Genomic DNA, 15,305 nt, shown 5'->3' on the forward strand with positions numbered 1-15,305 from the left:
GTCCTTCTCTCCTTACTTTCCTTGAAGACAGATCCCGCCAGGCCTCACCAATACACACCTACATATTCACCTTCCACATCTGTGTTCCATCCTGACATTACTCCAGGGTTCCTCGACGGTCTCAGCATCATTTCTGATTCATCACACTCAAAACAGAACCAAGTCCTCTTGCTCCAAGAGCCAGCCCTACTCCTGACTCTTCTGCTCTTGAGAAGGGCATCACCATTTCCCAGGCAAACACCTGAAATCCTTTCCCATTCCCTTTCCTCACTCAACCCTATGTATCCGGTTGCTAAATCTTATGAGCCCTTCCTCTTAAGTGCCTCTCAGGCAGTTCTTTTCAGCATTTGCTATCAAGATAGCTCTCGATAAATGCACACCTGGGTTTAACTTTCCAACCGGCTTTAGCCTTTCTTCTCTGGCCTCCACCACTGCTAACACACAGCCTGGAGCACGCTGCCACACTGACACCCAGCTCAGACACGTTCATGGCCCCCTGATTCCATGACAGTAACTACTGCTTTAGTAGACCTCAAGGCCCTCCACAATCCAGGGACAACCCACTTTTATCTCTCTGCTCTCTCCCCTGTCCCCTACCTATAATGAGAATATCCACACCAACATCAAGCCCCATGTGGGCTATGCCCTTTGTCTCTGGAATGACTTCCCCTCTTTCTTCCTAAGCCCCGTCCAGTGCCAGCCCTTGCAGGCTGGCCGAGGTGGACTGTTCTCCTGCCTTGACCGCCTGGTTGAATGCGACACCTTTCGCTGACTTTTGCGCGTATTTCACGCCTGTGCATCCAGGCTGTGTCCCTCCCCTGGTCTGCAGGACGCTTTAGGGCAGCACTTAGCATGGGTCTCTGTGTCCACTCAGTGAGCTGAGGCACACTGTGGAGCTCAACTCTGCCACAGACAGAAGGAAGTCACTAATCCCAGAAGCTGCAGAAATAAAACAAACCTTCTCATCCTTTGGGGGCCGACCCCGTTTCCGGGGACTCTGCTCTTGGGCTCTTTTCAGAGGGGACTTGGAGCCTCTCTCTGAAGAGCCTGAAGACACCCTCTTCTTTCCTTCTCCCATGTTCTTCTTCACCTTCCCTTCAGACAGGCTAAGCTTCCGCTTCTCATCACCTGAGTTTGGCCTACTTCTCTCCTCACTGGAATTACGCCGATTCTTGTCATCAGCAGAATTGTGGGACGATGTCTGAAAGTTTAATAATAATCATGATAGCCACCCAAGCAGCCACTGCCATCACCACTGCCATTTACACCAGCCACACCTTATGAGAAGCACTTTACATGGGCTATCCGCACAACTATCCTACGAAATAGATTCTGCTATTGCTCCCATTGATATTTGGAGAAGCAGATAAAAAAATCGTTATCACTTGCCTATAGTCCCAAAGCTAAGTGGGATTTACACCCAGGCAGTGGATATATCCTAGAAGCTAAGCCCTAATCTTTAGGATATAAAAGAAGAGAGAAATGGCTTAAAATACTTAAAAGCTGAGATTCTTCTCCTGAGTCCAAGTGACTTTCCTAAAAGCAGCAATCTATTTCAGAAAACTCAGCCGCATGCATGGAGTTTCAAGGTGATTGGCAAAACAAGGATACCTTAGAAACAAAGTGGTGTTCTCTCCACTGGCGTTTCGTAAGAATAGAGCTTTGGGTTTGGGCAACAGTTCATCTGTCAGTTACTATGCCAAAACAACCAGTCTGATGTTGGCATAAAGCGAGAATCAGTCTCTCACCTGGTCTTTCCCTTTGGCTCTCCGGAGGAACTCTTCAACGGCATCCACAGCTTGCTGGAACCGTTTTCCCTTGTTAATCTTTATCATTTCCTCCTTGTGCGCATGGTATGGCTTTAGCTGTTCCACTTTGATCCAGGCACTAGCAGAAAACACACACAGAAAGCATATGATCCACAATGCCTATGCCAGAAAGTATCAAATACCTCATCTCAACAGAATGCAGATATCGGTTTGGTTTAACTGGACTTTGAAACAGGCCTGCCATTTTTTTTTTTTAAAACAAGTTATCGACCACCCCAAACTCTTGGGGTGTTATAAAAGCAAGTTTCCTGAAACAAGTCAAGCACAACCACCACCACAAACAAAACCAGAACATCCTCCACACAAAACTGCAGGTTATTTATGTGCACTCTTGTTCACCAGCCTACCACACTGAACCACACACTGCCTGCCACTGGTGGAGGGCAGAGGTGGCCCGGAGATGTTCTTCCATTCTCATCACAGAGCATCAGGAAGCAATATCAACCACAGCGACATCACCACCCAGTCGACACTCACACCAGAACGACAACCTGCCCATCAGCTGAGAATCAGCGATGCTCCCAAGGCTAAAGAAATGCAGCATCTGGAATTTGCTGCTCTTACAGGTACCTGTTCATAAATGACAGTGTCCATGGCTGCTAAACCACACAAAATGTGTGACATGTGATTTGGAATGAGGGCAGCATTCGTAACAAGAGGTCTTTAGAGACCAGATTTTGCTCGTGATTAAAGGCAGAACATACCCTTATGATATTTAATTTTTAATTCCCACCATCAACATAAAGCACATGAAAGTAAAAAAGCCATCTATCGTCACTTCTGGAATATCTAGCCTGCCACACTAACCTGAACAAATCTGTCCCGGCTGGCTTTCCTGTGGTTTCCCTAGATGACATTCAGCTTCCAAGCACAAAGGAAATGATTTTTATGGGCTTGGCGAGGTAATAGTAACTTAAATGTTTCTTCTGTGTAATGCTCATAGGTTTCATGGTATAACCTTCTGAAAAAGTAGGTTGGGTTAAGGAGAAACTAAGCTATCACTCTGACTTAGGGGCCTCTCCTTTACCGAAAGCTAGAGAATATTCACTAGCAACAGTAAAAGGGCTACCTCTGTACATAAAAATAGTGTGACCAACACACCAACAGCCACCTATGCTTTGAGGGTCATGTTAATAACTGTGACAATAGACCTGTACAAACACAATAGCTGTCGGGCCATCAGCCTGCAAATATGGCAGCAAATCAGGACTAAGCAGGATATCTATGGCCAAACCCACAGAGAATGGAACGATAAACAAGGACTCAGACACGGTTTTGCTGTATAGAGCTCCAACCAGGTGAGATAAGCAGATACCTTCCAGTGACCAACTCAACTTAAAGTCTGAAAGTTGACATGATAGAGCCAATTGGTCTAAACTATGGGGAGGAAAAATGGAATTAAATTTTGCCCTTACTTTACCTAGCAAATAAACCACTGAATAGACCCTCCTGCTTCTCCCCCCCTTTTAGGGTTTCTAAGGATAGAGCAGATGCAAAGCTAGACAAGCCCTGAAAAGCAGGTTAAACTGTCATACTGAGATGACACAAGTGTCAGTGATAAGCTTAAAGAGCCTCTGTGCTCTGGACATGCCTCTTCCTTCTCCAAGCCTCAGGTTAGAAGCTGAGACCTACACAAGTTCCGATGTAAGACCAATGGGGTGGTTTTTATGGAGCCCCTTGAGATAAGACAGTATGCTCCAGGCATCCTAATCCCTGCCTCCCCCTACCCCGCATGAACCTCCAATTCACAGAAATGGAGAGGTAAGGACATCTGGAGGAAGCACCAATAACCTATGCCTATTTTTTTCATTGAAGCATTTTAAGTGGATTACTGATTTCTGCCAGAATGGTATGGTGAAAATTCCATTCATCCTGAAGACTGGCATTTGAACACTAAAATGAAAATTTCCTGACCATTTTTGAAAGTGAAAATGGTTTGCTAAATGAATGGAGAGTATAAACATGACTTCAAGAAAATAAATGCAAGAAATATTAATCTAGTTAAGAAATTAGTCTGTTGTTGAAGCGTTGTGTCCCATCAGAGAAACCGTAAATAAAACTCCAGCTCACCAGAGCCCTACGAGGATTACCTCTTGAAAGCAAGCCAAATTGAAATCACTTTAGTCATCTGAATAGAGTTTTTTCTCTAAAGGCTGTATTGCAAAACCCTCTCTCCTTAAAGAGTATGCTTTTCAGCTGGAACTTCAATAATGTGCCATTCTCCAATACACTGAGGCCCATCAGCTGGGCTTGGCATGCAACTAGTGCTCAAGAAATAATCACTGAGGAAATGATGCCTTCCTGGCACATTCAGAGGGGCTGAAACGCTGGCCTCTTGGTTAAATGTTGTCAGGCTTTGGTGGCCCTTTGTGGTTGTTGCTGTTGTCTGTACGTATTTATTATTATTTTTCATGTTTATTTATTTTTGAGAGAGGGAGGGGAAGGGCAGAGAGAGGGGAGAGAGAATCTCAAGCAGGCTCTGTGCTTTCAGCATCGAGCCTGATGTGGGCCTCAAACTCATGAACCGCAAGATCATGACCTGAGCCAAAATCAAGAGTTGGAGGCTTAACTGACTGAGCCACCCAGGTGCCCGTTTATTTTTAAGAGACTTCTGTTTCTGTGACATAAGCTATGACTTGTGATTTCTTTCCCATCATCCTCCCAATGCCTAGATGGAGCAGGACCTTTTCTGCCTGATTTGCTTATAGGCTGGAAGTCAGAAAAATCAAGCTTAGTCAAGTGGTGTGTCAAGTACAGGCCTTCGCTTTTTATATACAAAGAAGTTAATTACGTTGTTTGTAGGGCAATCAGTGAGGTCATTACTAAGAACAAAACAGAAAGTCTCTTAAGACATGCGGCTAAGTGGAAAAACCAAGGGGCACAGCACTGTGTGTAGTATGCTATCACTTACGTAAAAATAAGGAAAAAGGAATCTGTAACCTCTTGATTCTGCACACAGTACTTCTGGAGGGACATGCCATAAGAAACTACTATAACTGGATGCTCACAGGCTGATAACTGGGTGGCTGAGGGATGGAGATGAATGGAACCCTTTCACAGTTTATAGCTCGATTTTGCGGGGGAACCATAAACATGTATTATCTTTTTTTTTTAAGTTTATTTATTTTGATGGAGAGAGAGAATCCCAAGCAGGCTCTGCACCAGCAGCACAGAGCCCGCCACGGGGCTTGAACTCAGGAACTGTGACAGCATGACCTGAGCCGAAACCAAAAGTCAGACACATAACAGACTTAGCCACCCAGTCTCCCTAATCATGTATTACCTTAAAAAAACAAATCAATAATAAAGGTCACTACTATAAAATATTGGCTACTTTACTCAGGGGGTTTCCCCCACAATTTCCTTGTTTGTAGGTTTGCTCAGGTAGGTAGCTACTGCCTGGTTGCAGGTGTAACTGTCACTGTACCTGTACCACGGCCAGGAGCAGCAAACTTACCCTGGTATTCTGATACGCCTCCTATAAATTCTTTTCATTTGCAAATATAAACCTTCCACTACAAGCCACCCTCAGATAACACGCTCCATTGAAAATGAATTTAAACACCTCACGTTTTCAAAAACTTCTGTAATTCTGACCTGCTTTACTCTTAAGTTAAAACCACATCATGTAGATATCACATTAAACATGTTGCTCTAGGACCAATCTCCAAAACTCTCACATATGTGTCTCAGACTTTGCAAGACACGATGACTTGGGTGGGAGTAGGGGTGGAGAGAGAGAACAGGTACATGGTGAGCACAGTCCAAATTGAGAACAAAGATGGGGTCAGAAGACGTGGGTCTGCTTCTCCATCTGGTTGGGTGTGTAGTACCGAAAAACCAGTTCTGTGCTTTCCCCCCAAACACCTTACGCCAATGAAAGAGGCTGAGGGTGACTGGTAGCTGTTACAGGTCCAAGCCTAAGTTGCTCCGAAATCACAAAGAAAGGAAACAAACAACAACAAAAAAAAAAACCCACAAAGAAAGTTACAGCTCCTCAGTTAATTTCAAGTAACGCTTATCATACAAACATCAACAGAGACTTGCAGATAAGACAGATTTAGAAGATTCTGTTTTCAAACCTTGACAACATTCCCAAATGCTAGATGAGGCTTTCAAGCTGCGCTGCCCATGCCAGTATGGCCAGATGCTTCTTTTGTGCCAGACTCTTTAATTCTGGTGCATGACACCTGCTCCTGGAGTCGACTGTCTCAGCCACGAAGGGAGTCACCTGCAGGATGGATGCTGGTGCTGGGAGAGGAAAATCTACTCAATGCTCTCTAGGATAGGGACTGTCCAGCCCTGGCAGAGGGACAGTGCCGGCTCAGTCCAAGTGATACCCGGAGCAGAGCACTCACTATCCTCTTGGCTCCGTTCTCCAACTATGACACAGTGTTGGATGTAGGGAAAGTGGACCAATCAGGTGCCAGGCGAAAAGAAAAAGGGATGCTCAGATAGTTCCAATATGCTACGCTTTTAATGACCAGCTATGGGTTTTTCTCCAAAACTTACTTTCATACTCACACACTTCATACCTTATATCTGGCTTGATGTAAAAAGTACCTCAGGTTGGGATCCTGGACATCTTATCACTTAACTCCACAAATGTCCTGCCTCTCAGTATCTATGTCTGTTAAAAAGAGAGAACCAGAACAAATATCCTATTCGTTTCTTGAAAGGGCTGTTGTAGGTTCAGATACGAAAACTGCCACAGAAACTCACAGGTGGTCATTTGGGATCTACCCACTTTTGCTGGCAGTATTCTCCTGAACTGTTTGTTTCTGGGGGTTTTTGAGTACCCACAAACTAAATGAGCTCCCTCCATTCTGCCATCCATGGCGGCTGATGGAATTTTTAAACCCTGAGCTCGGTTTCTATTTTGATGGGCAACCATCTGTCCAGGGTGGGCCTCACAGGCCTGAGACTTCATCTTTGGGAGTGGTCACCTGGTGGAGTTGTCAACGTTAATGCTGAAGGTATTCCTCCTTCTGTATTTCCGTGAAACAGAAAGCGACCACAGGTAATTCCCATAGTGGCCATCCAGGCTCAGAGAGCTGAACCTACCATCTTACTAAGTCCTTCCCCTTACAGGGAGGCTGGTCAGGAAGGTCTGGTCCTCTCTTTCTAATGGCATGTCAACACAATTTGTTAGATGTTTTGACAGAAGTAGGGAGAGAGAGAAATTAGTTTTCTAAAAGATTGAAATCTTGGTTTAAGGGGCTACCCTTCTTATTCTTTAATAAAAATCCTCGCTAATATAAAAAAAAAAAACAACAAACAACCTTATCCATGAATATTTTTTCCCATATGTAGTATGTCAGTTTTGAAACTGAACATCGCTGACTGAATCCTATTACTCTTTAGGAATTTAGGAACAGCACCATGGGGTCAGACCCTATCCACCGAAGTCAGGCCCAGTAACCAACAGAGTCTCTAGCCCAGGTTGTGCCAAGAGAATATGGACCTCTCCCTGACATCAAGCATTAAAGGTGAGGTAGATAGAGCCCAATTTCTTCTGGAGCCACTTATGGCCCTGCCCTGTACAAAGCAGTTCTCATCTCTAAAAATCCACTCGTACTTCCTGTCTAAACCACTTCTCAAATGTCTGTTTCCAACAGCGCTCCTTATGCATGCCCTAAACACAAGTCACCACAACACTTGTTCTACTCACACTGCCCTTTGTTGAAATGTCTGATGATTGATGAACACAACAGGGTTTACCTCCTTAAGGCCATTCATCATTTGATCAATTCTGATTGTGCTCTTTTTCAGACTTTGCTTTTTCGAATTAAAGAATCCTACTCTTTGATCTGATTTGGTCCCCTTTTCTGATCTTGATGAGATCCATCAGATCCCTTTGGGAGCATGGACTGCACTGCACACAGTACTCCTGGCAAGGCAAACTTACTGTTTTGTGCTCGAAGCCTTTTGACCAAAAGAAGAGACCTGGCTGAAGTCCTTAGGAATTTCCAACTCTTAGATGCCTTTCTTTTCAAATAGATTCTCTCTCAGTTAAGTTTCCCTTACTTAAAGCCACCCACTTTTTACCAGCTTGTCTCTTGTAACACATCTCTACCCTGACCTGAAGCTTACTAAACACTTGCCGTATGCCAAACCACACTATGAGCAAGTGCCGCTCCTTCTCCTTCGTGACTGCAAGGTAGGTAGCATCACCCCCACGTGTGGGCAAGGACACAAAGGCTTGGAAAGGTGAAAACAGCTTGCCCAAATTGTAGGGCAGGTACAACTGGCATGTGAAGGCAGAGTAGGCCAGCATCAAATCCAAACTCCAAATACTTTCCCCAAAGTAATTCCCTGGTACCCAATGGTCTGGACACTTCACCTTCAGATAACGTAAAGACACTAAATAACATTTGCTGATCACTGATCACTAAGAACCCTTCTCCCTTCAAAAGTGCTTGGAGATCCTTACCCTTTGTTTCCTTTCATTGTCAACTGTCTGGCCACAAAAAGGTAACATGTTAGCCTGTGGTAACATAGTTTTTAAATAACATTTTAAAAAATAACAACAAAAAAAATTTATTTTGAGATAGAGGCTCACAGAAAGAGAGGGAGACAATCCCAAGCAGGCTCCACACTGTCAGCACAGAGCCCAACACAGGGCTTGAACTCACAAACTGTGACATCATGACCTGAGCCGAAATCAAGAGTCAGATGCCGAACTGCCTGATCCACCCAGGTGCCCCTTTGACGCGAATTCTACCAAGGGAGTCTGAAAAGCTTAAAGATATTATAGCTAACAGTTGCCCCAAATCCACTTGCTCATGAATCCCCTCAAAACACTTTAGTTAGAAATCGTATCATCTCCACCACTACCAACACCGTTAGATTATTTTTGTGTTTGGTAAGTGTATCCTTCTCACTGGCTTCACTTGTATACCTGGTTAAGTGCTGAAATACACTCAACTTCAATTTTCTGTCTTATCTGTAGTATTTGTTATACAGAAATATCAAGTTATTCTTCTGACCTTCCAACATTTTAAAAATTGTAAGAACACAAAGGCTTTCGAGCCTCTTGTAATTTCATCAAGCCCCCACTTTCCATGAGTTTCCACTTTTGTTCCAGACTTGTGTGCATCTTCGTTTAGCTAACCAATTGGACCAACCATACTGCCTCGGTTATTCTCAAGTACCGTTCTTCACTCCAGGTGGGGGCCTCCCTCTGCCCACACATCCGATTTAATACCCAGTTGTTCATGGTCTTCCCACTGCCTGCAATGCCTGACTTCTTGCCTATTTCAGTTCTATCCATCCTCCATAGGTGGATTCTAATCCCATCTCTTCCATCAGCCTTCATTGATTGACCTGCCTGTTCTCCACTACTCTTTCCTTGTTCTAGAACGCTTTAATAATCAATCACCCATATCACTCATTCTGCACGTATTCCCATCTGAAATGTTTATGTCTTGTTACTTAAGTTCCTGAAAAGCAAGCGCCACAACATTGACTTTTCTCCAGAAGTTCCCTTCGGTGTCAGAAACTCAAATTTGCTAAGAGAACAATTAGCACTTGTTTTATGCATCAGGACAATCTTTCTCATCAACTCAATAGCATTACCAGAACATTCCTGCTTGCAGAGTGTCTCTGGCTCTCACAGCTCTGGGCCAGTGACTCCCTTAAAATATTGTCATCAAAAGGTTGTTAAGTTGTTTTGTGACAGAAAACAGGGGCTGAATATATGGGTAGATCTGCATGGTGAAGGTATACATACCATTTAAACTCTCAACTGGGATAAGCACCCAGCATATAAACTCCAGAAAGAGTAACACTTTATAAGAGATTTTGCTATAGAATATCACATATTGCTTTGTAGGAATGTATATTTTAACCACTGGTATTAGATTCCTTAGGTCATACACACACACACACACATACACACACACACACACACACACACACACACACACACACACACACACACACATTCTTCAAAGCCAAAGCTAAACTTTTCTCTAAGAATCTTAAGTGGAAATTCAGCTACTTAAATCAAACCATCTAGCTAAATCCAGGTAATCAGACCCATGTAATAATGAGAAAGCTAAATCACTGGAAACTCAAGTTCCATTTTCCCCCTCCCTGATAGACCTCTACTGCCTATCAAAGAATCTCAAAAGAATGGTCCTGATTTCAACTCTAGGACAGATCTGGTTAGAAAAGCTCTACTGCTACAATATTAGAGAAAGTCATCTAGTTTTACAAATGAGAACAGAATTAAACAATTACTCCTCTTAGAATAAACAAGATTTTAGTTTCCAGTGTATACCTCATACATGAACCACAATGATAAACAGCCATTAAAAGAGAACCAAACGTGGCCCTTATAAAAGGAACTGCCTATGGAGTTGGATAAAAAGATGTGAAAAATTATGTTATTGTGATTACCATATTAAGAAGATGGTGAATCCTGTTTCTCACTTGACTGACATTGTTATTGGCCCCAGAACAATTTCTATGAGCTAAGAATAGCATCTTTTATTTAGGTATTTAGGTATGAAGCCAGAACGATATGCCATTCTGACAGACTACAGTAAAAATGAACTAGGGTCCCTAGAATATTCCTGCAAGTAGCTCAGATCCAGGATAATGCCCAAAGGGAAAGTGAAACTCTTGATAAGCACTACTCACTGATCTTCTGTTCCAAAAAACTTCACAAAGAAGCATTTCTTTCCACGCGGTTTCTTCAAGTCTTTGGGTGGATTAACAATCTGGGGAGTAAAAGGGAGGAAAAAAAGGTTTTTCCGTACCTCTAAGTTGGTAAGAAGAAAAATGAAATAAAAGAAAAGGAATATGCTTGAAAAGAACCCAGGGCCTAGTGCATGTCCAAATCTGGCACTTATCTACTGAGATGTATGGAAATGTACAAATATTCTAGGAACTTCTAGAATACATCTACCATGTAGTAGGGTTTGGTAGACAGAAAATCCCTTTCACTGCAATGGCCCTGTTTTAAAAGCAGTTAAAACTAACATCAATGTCAACTCCCCCAACCATGTGACCCTTAAATCACTGAAGAAATGCAGAGAACGTTCTTAAAAACACTTCTGTGAAGTAATAACGTCAAGTGATGATTACACTTCTCACGGTAAGCATCGGGTATAGAATTGTTGAATCAATACCTCGTACACCTGAAACTATTGTAACGTTGTGTATCAATTATGCTTCAAAAAATAAAAATAAAAAAACCTGCGTAGGAAGAGTTGAGACAGGTAATAATGACAATGAAGGACAACCGAGGCAATGAATATGCCATATTGCAAAGAGATAGTCTAAAGACATTTCCTGGGCTCCTAGCAAGAATATAAAAACAGAACATTTGGAAAGCTATGACGGATCGCCTCATGCAAAATCTGGAATGCCAACTTCTGCAAAGAGGCACTGGAGCAGCACATATGGTAACATGGAAAGAAGATTTAAACTTAGTTGGGACAAAAATACTTTGACTTTTCACTAACCTACATTTAGATTTCTCTCTTCCTGGAGAATTTATTTTCTTCTCCTTTTGTTACATTTAAGTGTAAAGCTAAATTCAAATTAAAACTGATTTCCAGGATTAAAACACTTCACCAAAACCATCTCTGATTCAAGAGATAAGCATTTACTGCAGATTAAATAACCTGGTTTATATTATATTGCCTTTTCTAAACAATCTGAGAGTAGGAAGAGAAAAACTCTGAGTGTTGATTTAAATAAGTCCAGTTCAGGGATGCCTGGGTGACTCAGTCAGAAGAGCATGGGACTCTTGATCTCTGGGTGGTGAGTTCCAGCCTCAGATTGGGTGCAGACATTACGTGAACAAGTAAATAAGTAAATAAATATTTTTCCCCCCAAAGTAGGTCCAGTTTAACTAAATGCCAAAATTTGAGGGGAACACATCTTACATTCTCACCTCCGCACACCCAACTTCAGATGTCTTCCATTAATAGCAAGACACTCACCTTTCCTGGCCAAGGAGGATACCGGCCGAGTTTCCCCCTAGAGAAAACACAGAGTCAGCATTTGCCCTGGAAAAGCCAGTCCATCTCCTTCAACCCACTCAGCACGAAATTTATTTTCCTAACTCTCCACCTGCACCCTCAAGTGCCAAAACAAAAGCTGGCAAACAGTTCTTAATTTGGCTTCCACAGCTGGGCCCAAGAAGCCCAAACTCTTCAGAAATAGAATGCAAAAGTGCCTAAGATTTGTGCATTCTTTTGGTGACAAGGAACACAGAACAACAAAACCAATCAAGAGTCACTTGTCTAAGAGCCTCCCCATGACGGGGGTTGGGGGGCAGTTTGCTCTGTAAACACAGACTTCCCCTTACAAAGTCTGGTTTAATTCACCGCGAGACCAGCCCGACTTTGACAAATGCTAATGGAAACCTTCCTCTGGGTCGAGAAGAGAGCTACGTCGCTCGAGGGAAGCGGCGACGATCAGTCTTGGTTCGAGCGGTAGTCTGAGACACAGAAGCACACCACGAGAGGCACCCAAGAAGGCACTGGTCACTGCCAAGCCTTCGGTCGTAAAGGAGAAGTCTCCCTTCATTTCTTCACGGGGCAGCGCCAGCAGTCCGGTTTCGACACCCGTGGCCAAGCCGCCCGCACAGGTCGATTCCATCGCAACGGGAGTTTTGACGGGCTTGCCCAGGCGAGATGGCCCCGGTGGCTCCCCGGTTCTCCCGCTTTCCGGGAAGCCTCCGCAAGACCCCAAGAACCCGGTGTCCGCGGGAGCTGTGCGGCGCCGGAGACTCCCTTCACGGTGTCCGCCGGCGTGCAGGTGCGGAGCGAAGCCCTCCCCCGGGCGGCCTTGGAGCTCAGAGCCCGGCCCGCCGTGGCCACTCTCGGCCTCAGTCCCCCGGGGCCGGGCTGCCCCTTCCGCCCGGCGTCGCTCCCAGCGCCGGCACCTCGTCTCGCCCTCTCTCCGCAGCCTGGAGTGCATAAAAAGGCAGCTCCGGGACTGGCCGCGAACCCCGCGCCCAGTGAGGGAGCTCCCCGGCGCACCTCGCTTTACCCTGGCCGCCCGGACTCACCACACCAAATCGCCGAGCCGCAGACTCACAGCCGCCATCTTACCACCCAACCACCGCCGACGCACGGGCCGCCGGGAACATCAGGTCGCCCCGGCGCCGCCCATTGGAGTGCGCCCGGCCACGTGACGGGGACCGGCTGTCACCGGCCACGCCGCTGCTCTGACGTCACCGCGCCCGTAGGGGTTCATTGGCCGGCCGAACGGCACGTGACCCGGGCGCCGCGGTCTCGGCGCGCCGGAGCCCGGAGACTCCCGGCTCCTTCCCCCTCCCTCCGGCTCGTGACAACGAAGCGCCCGCGGTCTGAAGCGGCGGAGGCGGCGGTGAAGGTGCTGCCGGCCGAGTGCGCGAGGGAGCCGGCCCTGCGGCCCGCCCTGCCCCTGGGCTCCGGCCTCCAGCCCCCTCCCGTCCGCGTTTCCGTTACGGCCGTTAGTCCGGCGCGGGGGCCGGCCGTGTCTCCACTCCGGGAGCTGCCCTGACGGACCTCGGCGCGGCCTGGAAGCCAGCCTCCGCCCGAGCCCGGGGCCCGCACCCGGCGGGCTCTGCGTGGCCTCGCCCGGGAGGGCGGACGGGTCCTTCCGTGCGCGCTTTCTAACGGCCGGCGTCGGAGGAGCGGACCGGAGCCCGCGTCCGCCTCTCAAGTTCTCCCGGGGCGCCCGAGCAGCCCGCCGAGGTCCCGAGTTGCCCGACCGACGTGGAGCCGGCGTCTCTCCGCTTCCTCCGGGGCCGGCGCGGCGGCACGGCCGGCGAGGCTCCCCCGGGCGCGCGAGGACCCAACCATGGGCCGCGGAGCGGGCCGGCCGCCCGCCGGGAGGCATGGCTCGGGGGCCGGCCGCTAGCAGCGCCGCAGCCCGGGCGCCCGGGCCGGCATGAGGACGGCCGCGGGGGGACGAGTGCGGCCCGTGGGGCCGTAGCCTGCGTCGCGCCGGGGACAAAGGTGCGTGTCTTTGTCGGGACCGGGCTCTCGTGTAAGCCTTGTTGTAGTTTGACACTTTTAGAGAAGTTGGGAGTGGCTGTTGTGACAACAGGAAGGCAAATGCTCGCGTAGTTTCAGTATGTGAAAACCAAGTCATTGAATGGGGAACTTGTTCACATCAGTTCAGCACAGGGCCCACACACACATCCCGGAGAAAAAGTAAAAATGTTTAGAAAGGTCCCAATCGCAGTTGCAGACTCCGAGTAAGTCTTAAGTGTCTATTTAAGAGTTTTTCTTGAGTCGCCCTCTGCTTGAAAAGGTGGCGGATCCACACGCACCTCCTGTAGGCGTTTTTGTCCTACAGACTTTGGTTTCAAGAGTGTTTTGTTTTTTTGTTTTTTATTGAGTTGGCTTGTCCACAACCTGGTATTTTTTTAGACTTCGGTTTCCCTAAAGTGCCGACAATTAGTTTCAGGAGCTGTCATTTACTGTTTTGTCCTAAGGACAAACCGATAATTGGAAGCACATTTAAGATTCCAGGAAATGATTTCATAAAATTCAACATATGTTCTTAATTTAAAAACTCTCTTAATTTTGAGGAATTGAAGGAGATCTTAATGATTTGATAAAATATCCGAATTTTAAGTCAACATCACATTGGACCTAGAAGTATTCCCGTGAGGGTCAGAACATGGTGAAGAATATATGTTTAATATTATTCTGGAAGTTTTAGCCAATGCAATAAGACATGAAACAAAAGTAAACACTTCAGAAAGTAGACAAAATTCTTATTTCTGGGGATGATAGGACAGCCTTTTGTGAAGAAAAAAAAAAAAGGGAAAGCCATTAAAGTAAATGAGTTTAGTAAAGAGACTAAAAAACTAGCAGAAAAAATTAAGTTTTTCTTCACTGATAATCAGTTTGAAAGTACAATAGTTATAAGGATGCATATTAAAAATATATATATTTTCTGAGAACCGAGATGCAACAGTTAGCATTTCTTGGATAATTGCCAGTTGAAGTTTTTTAAGAAGGATGTTTGCGTGTGTACAATATTGTGCTTTTATTTAGATTGATGTTCAACTTGTTAAAGTTGACTATTTAAATACTTAGTTTTTCTTAAGCCTTTTAAATTTTACTCCCCTGAATTATTCTATTTACAAGTTTAAAATAGAGATGTAAAGACTATTTGATCCTTGACAGAGTTTCAGTTAAGGTACCAGTTTAACAGATTATATTCCCCTAAACAGTGAACTTTTTACAGTGTTTTAAACTACACTTAAAGTCCATATGTTCTCTCAAGTACGTCAAACTTCTAAAATGGTGAACTTATAAACTTAATAGTAAAATCTTCCCAAAGACCCAACTCTTGTATGTCTGATAGCTGTATAAATCAGTTTTAAATGAACACTTTTAAACTTTTGTTTAAGCATTTCAAATTAAAATTGTAAGTCTAACACTTCAGTCCTTATTATGTCTGATTCTCTTAAATATTTCACATAATTTAGTAACAACTAGCAAGCAGTTGTCATGA

The 15,305-nt window shown here is 45.2% G+C and overlaps 2 protein-coding genes across 4 annotated transcripts in view; one reads left to right on the forward strand and one right to left on the reverse strand.

The window, feature by feature from the left end:
* Positions 1 to 12,962, reverse strand: part of GLYR1 (glyoxylate reductase 1 homolog) — a 34,177-nt gene extending 21,215 nt beyond the window's left edge. For all 3 annotated transcript variants that reach the window (XM_030300723.1, XM_030300722.1, XM_030300721.1), the window contains exons 1-5: positions 12,859 to 12,962; positions 11,786 to 11,822; positions 10,476 to 10,555; positions 1,749 to 1,887; positions 959 to 1,201 (exon numbers count right to left, since the gene is read on the reverse strand). In XM_030300723.1, the coding sequence (XP_030156583.1) occupies positions 959 to 1,201; positions 1,749 to 1,887; positions 10,476 to 10,555; positions 11,786 to 11,822; positions 12,859 to 12,896 (537 nt within the window). In that variant the 5' untranslated portion in view covers positions 12,897 to 12,962. The remainder of the gene's footprint in view (positions 1 to 958; positions 1,202 to 1,748; positions 1,888 to 10,475; positions 10,556 to 11,785; positions 11,823 to 12,858) is intronic.
* Positions 12,963 to 13,705: 743 nt separating this feature from the next.
* The window catches only part of UBN1 (ubinuclein 1), a 38,631-nt gene continuing 37,031 nt past the window's right edge, over positions 13,706 to 15,305 (forward strand). Inside the window, 1 exon segment of the mRNA XM_030300720.1 lies at positions 13,706 to 13,792. The gene's annotated coding sequence lies outside the window, so the exon portion shown is untranslated.

This window comes from Lynx canadensis, chromosome E3 (assembly GCF_007474595.2).
Source record: "Lynx canadensis isolate LIC74 chromosome E3, mLynCan4.pri.v2, whole genome shotgun sequence".
Taxonomy (NCBI): Eukaryota; Metazoa; Chordata; class Mammalia; order Carnivora; family Felidae; genus Lynx; species Lynx canadensis.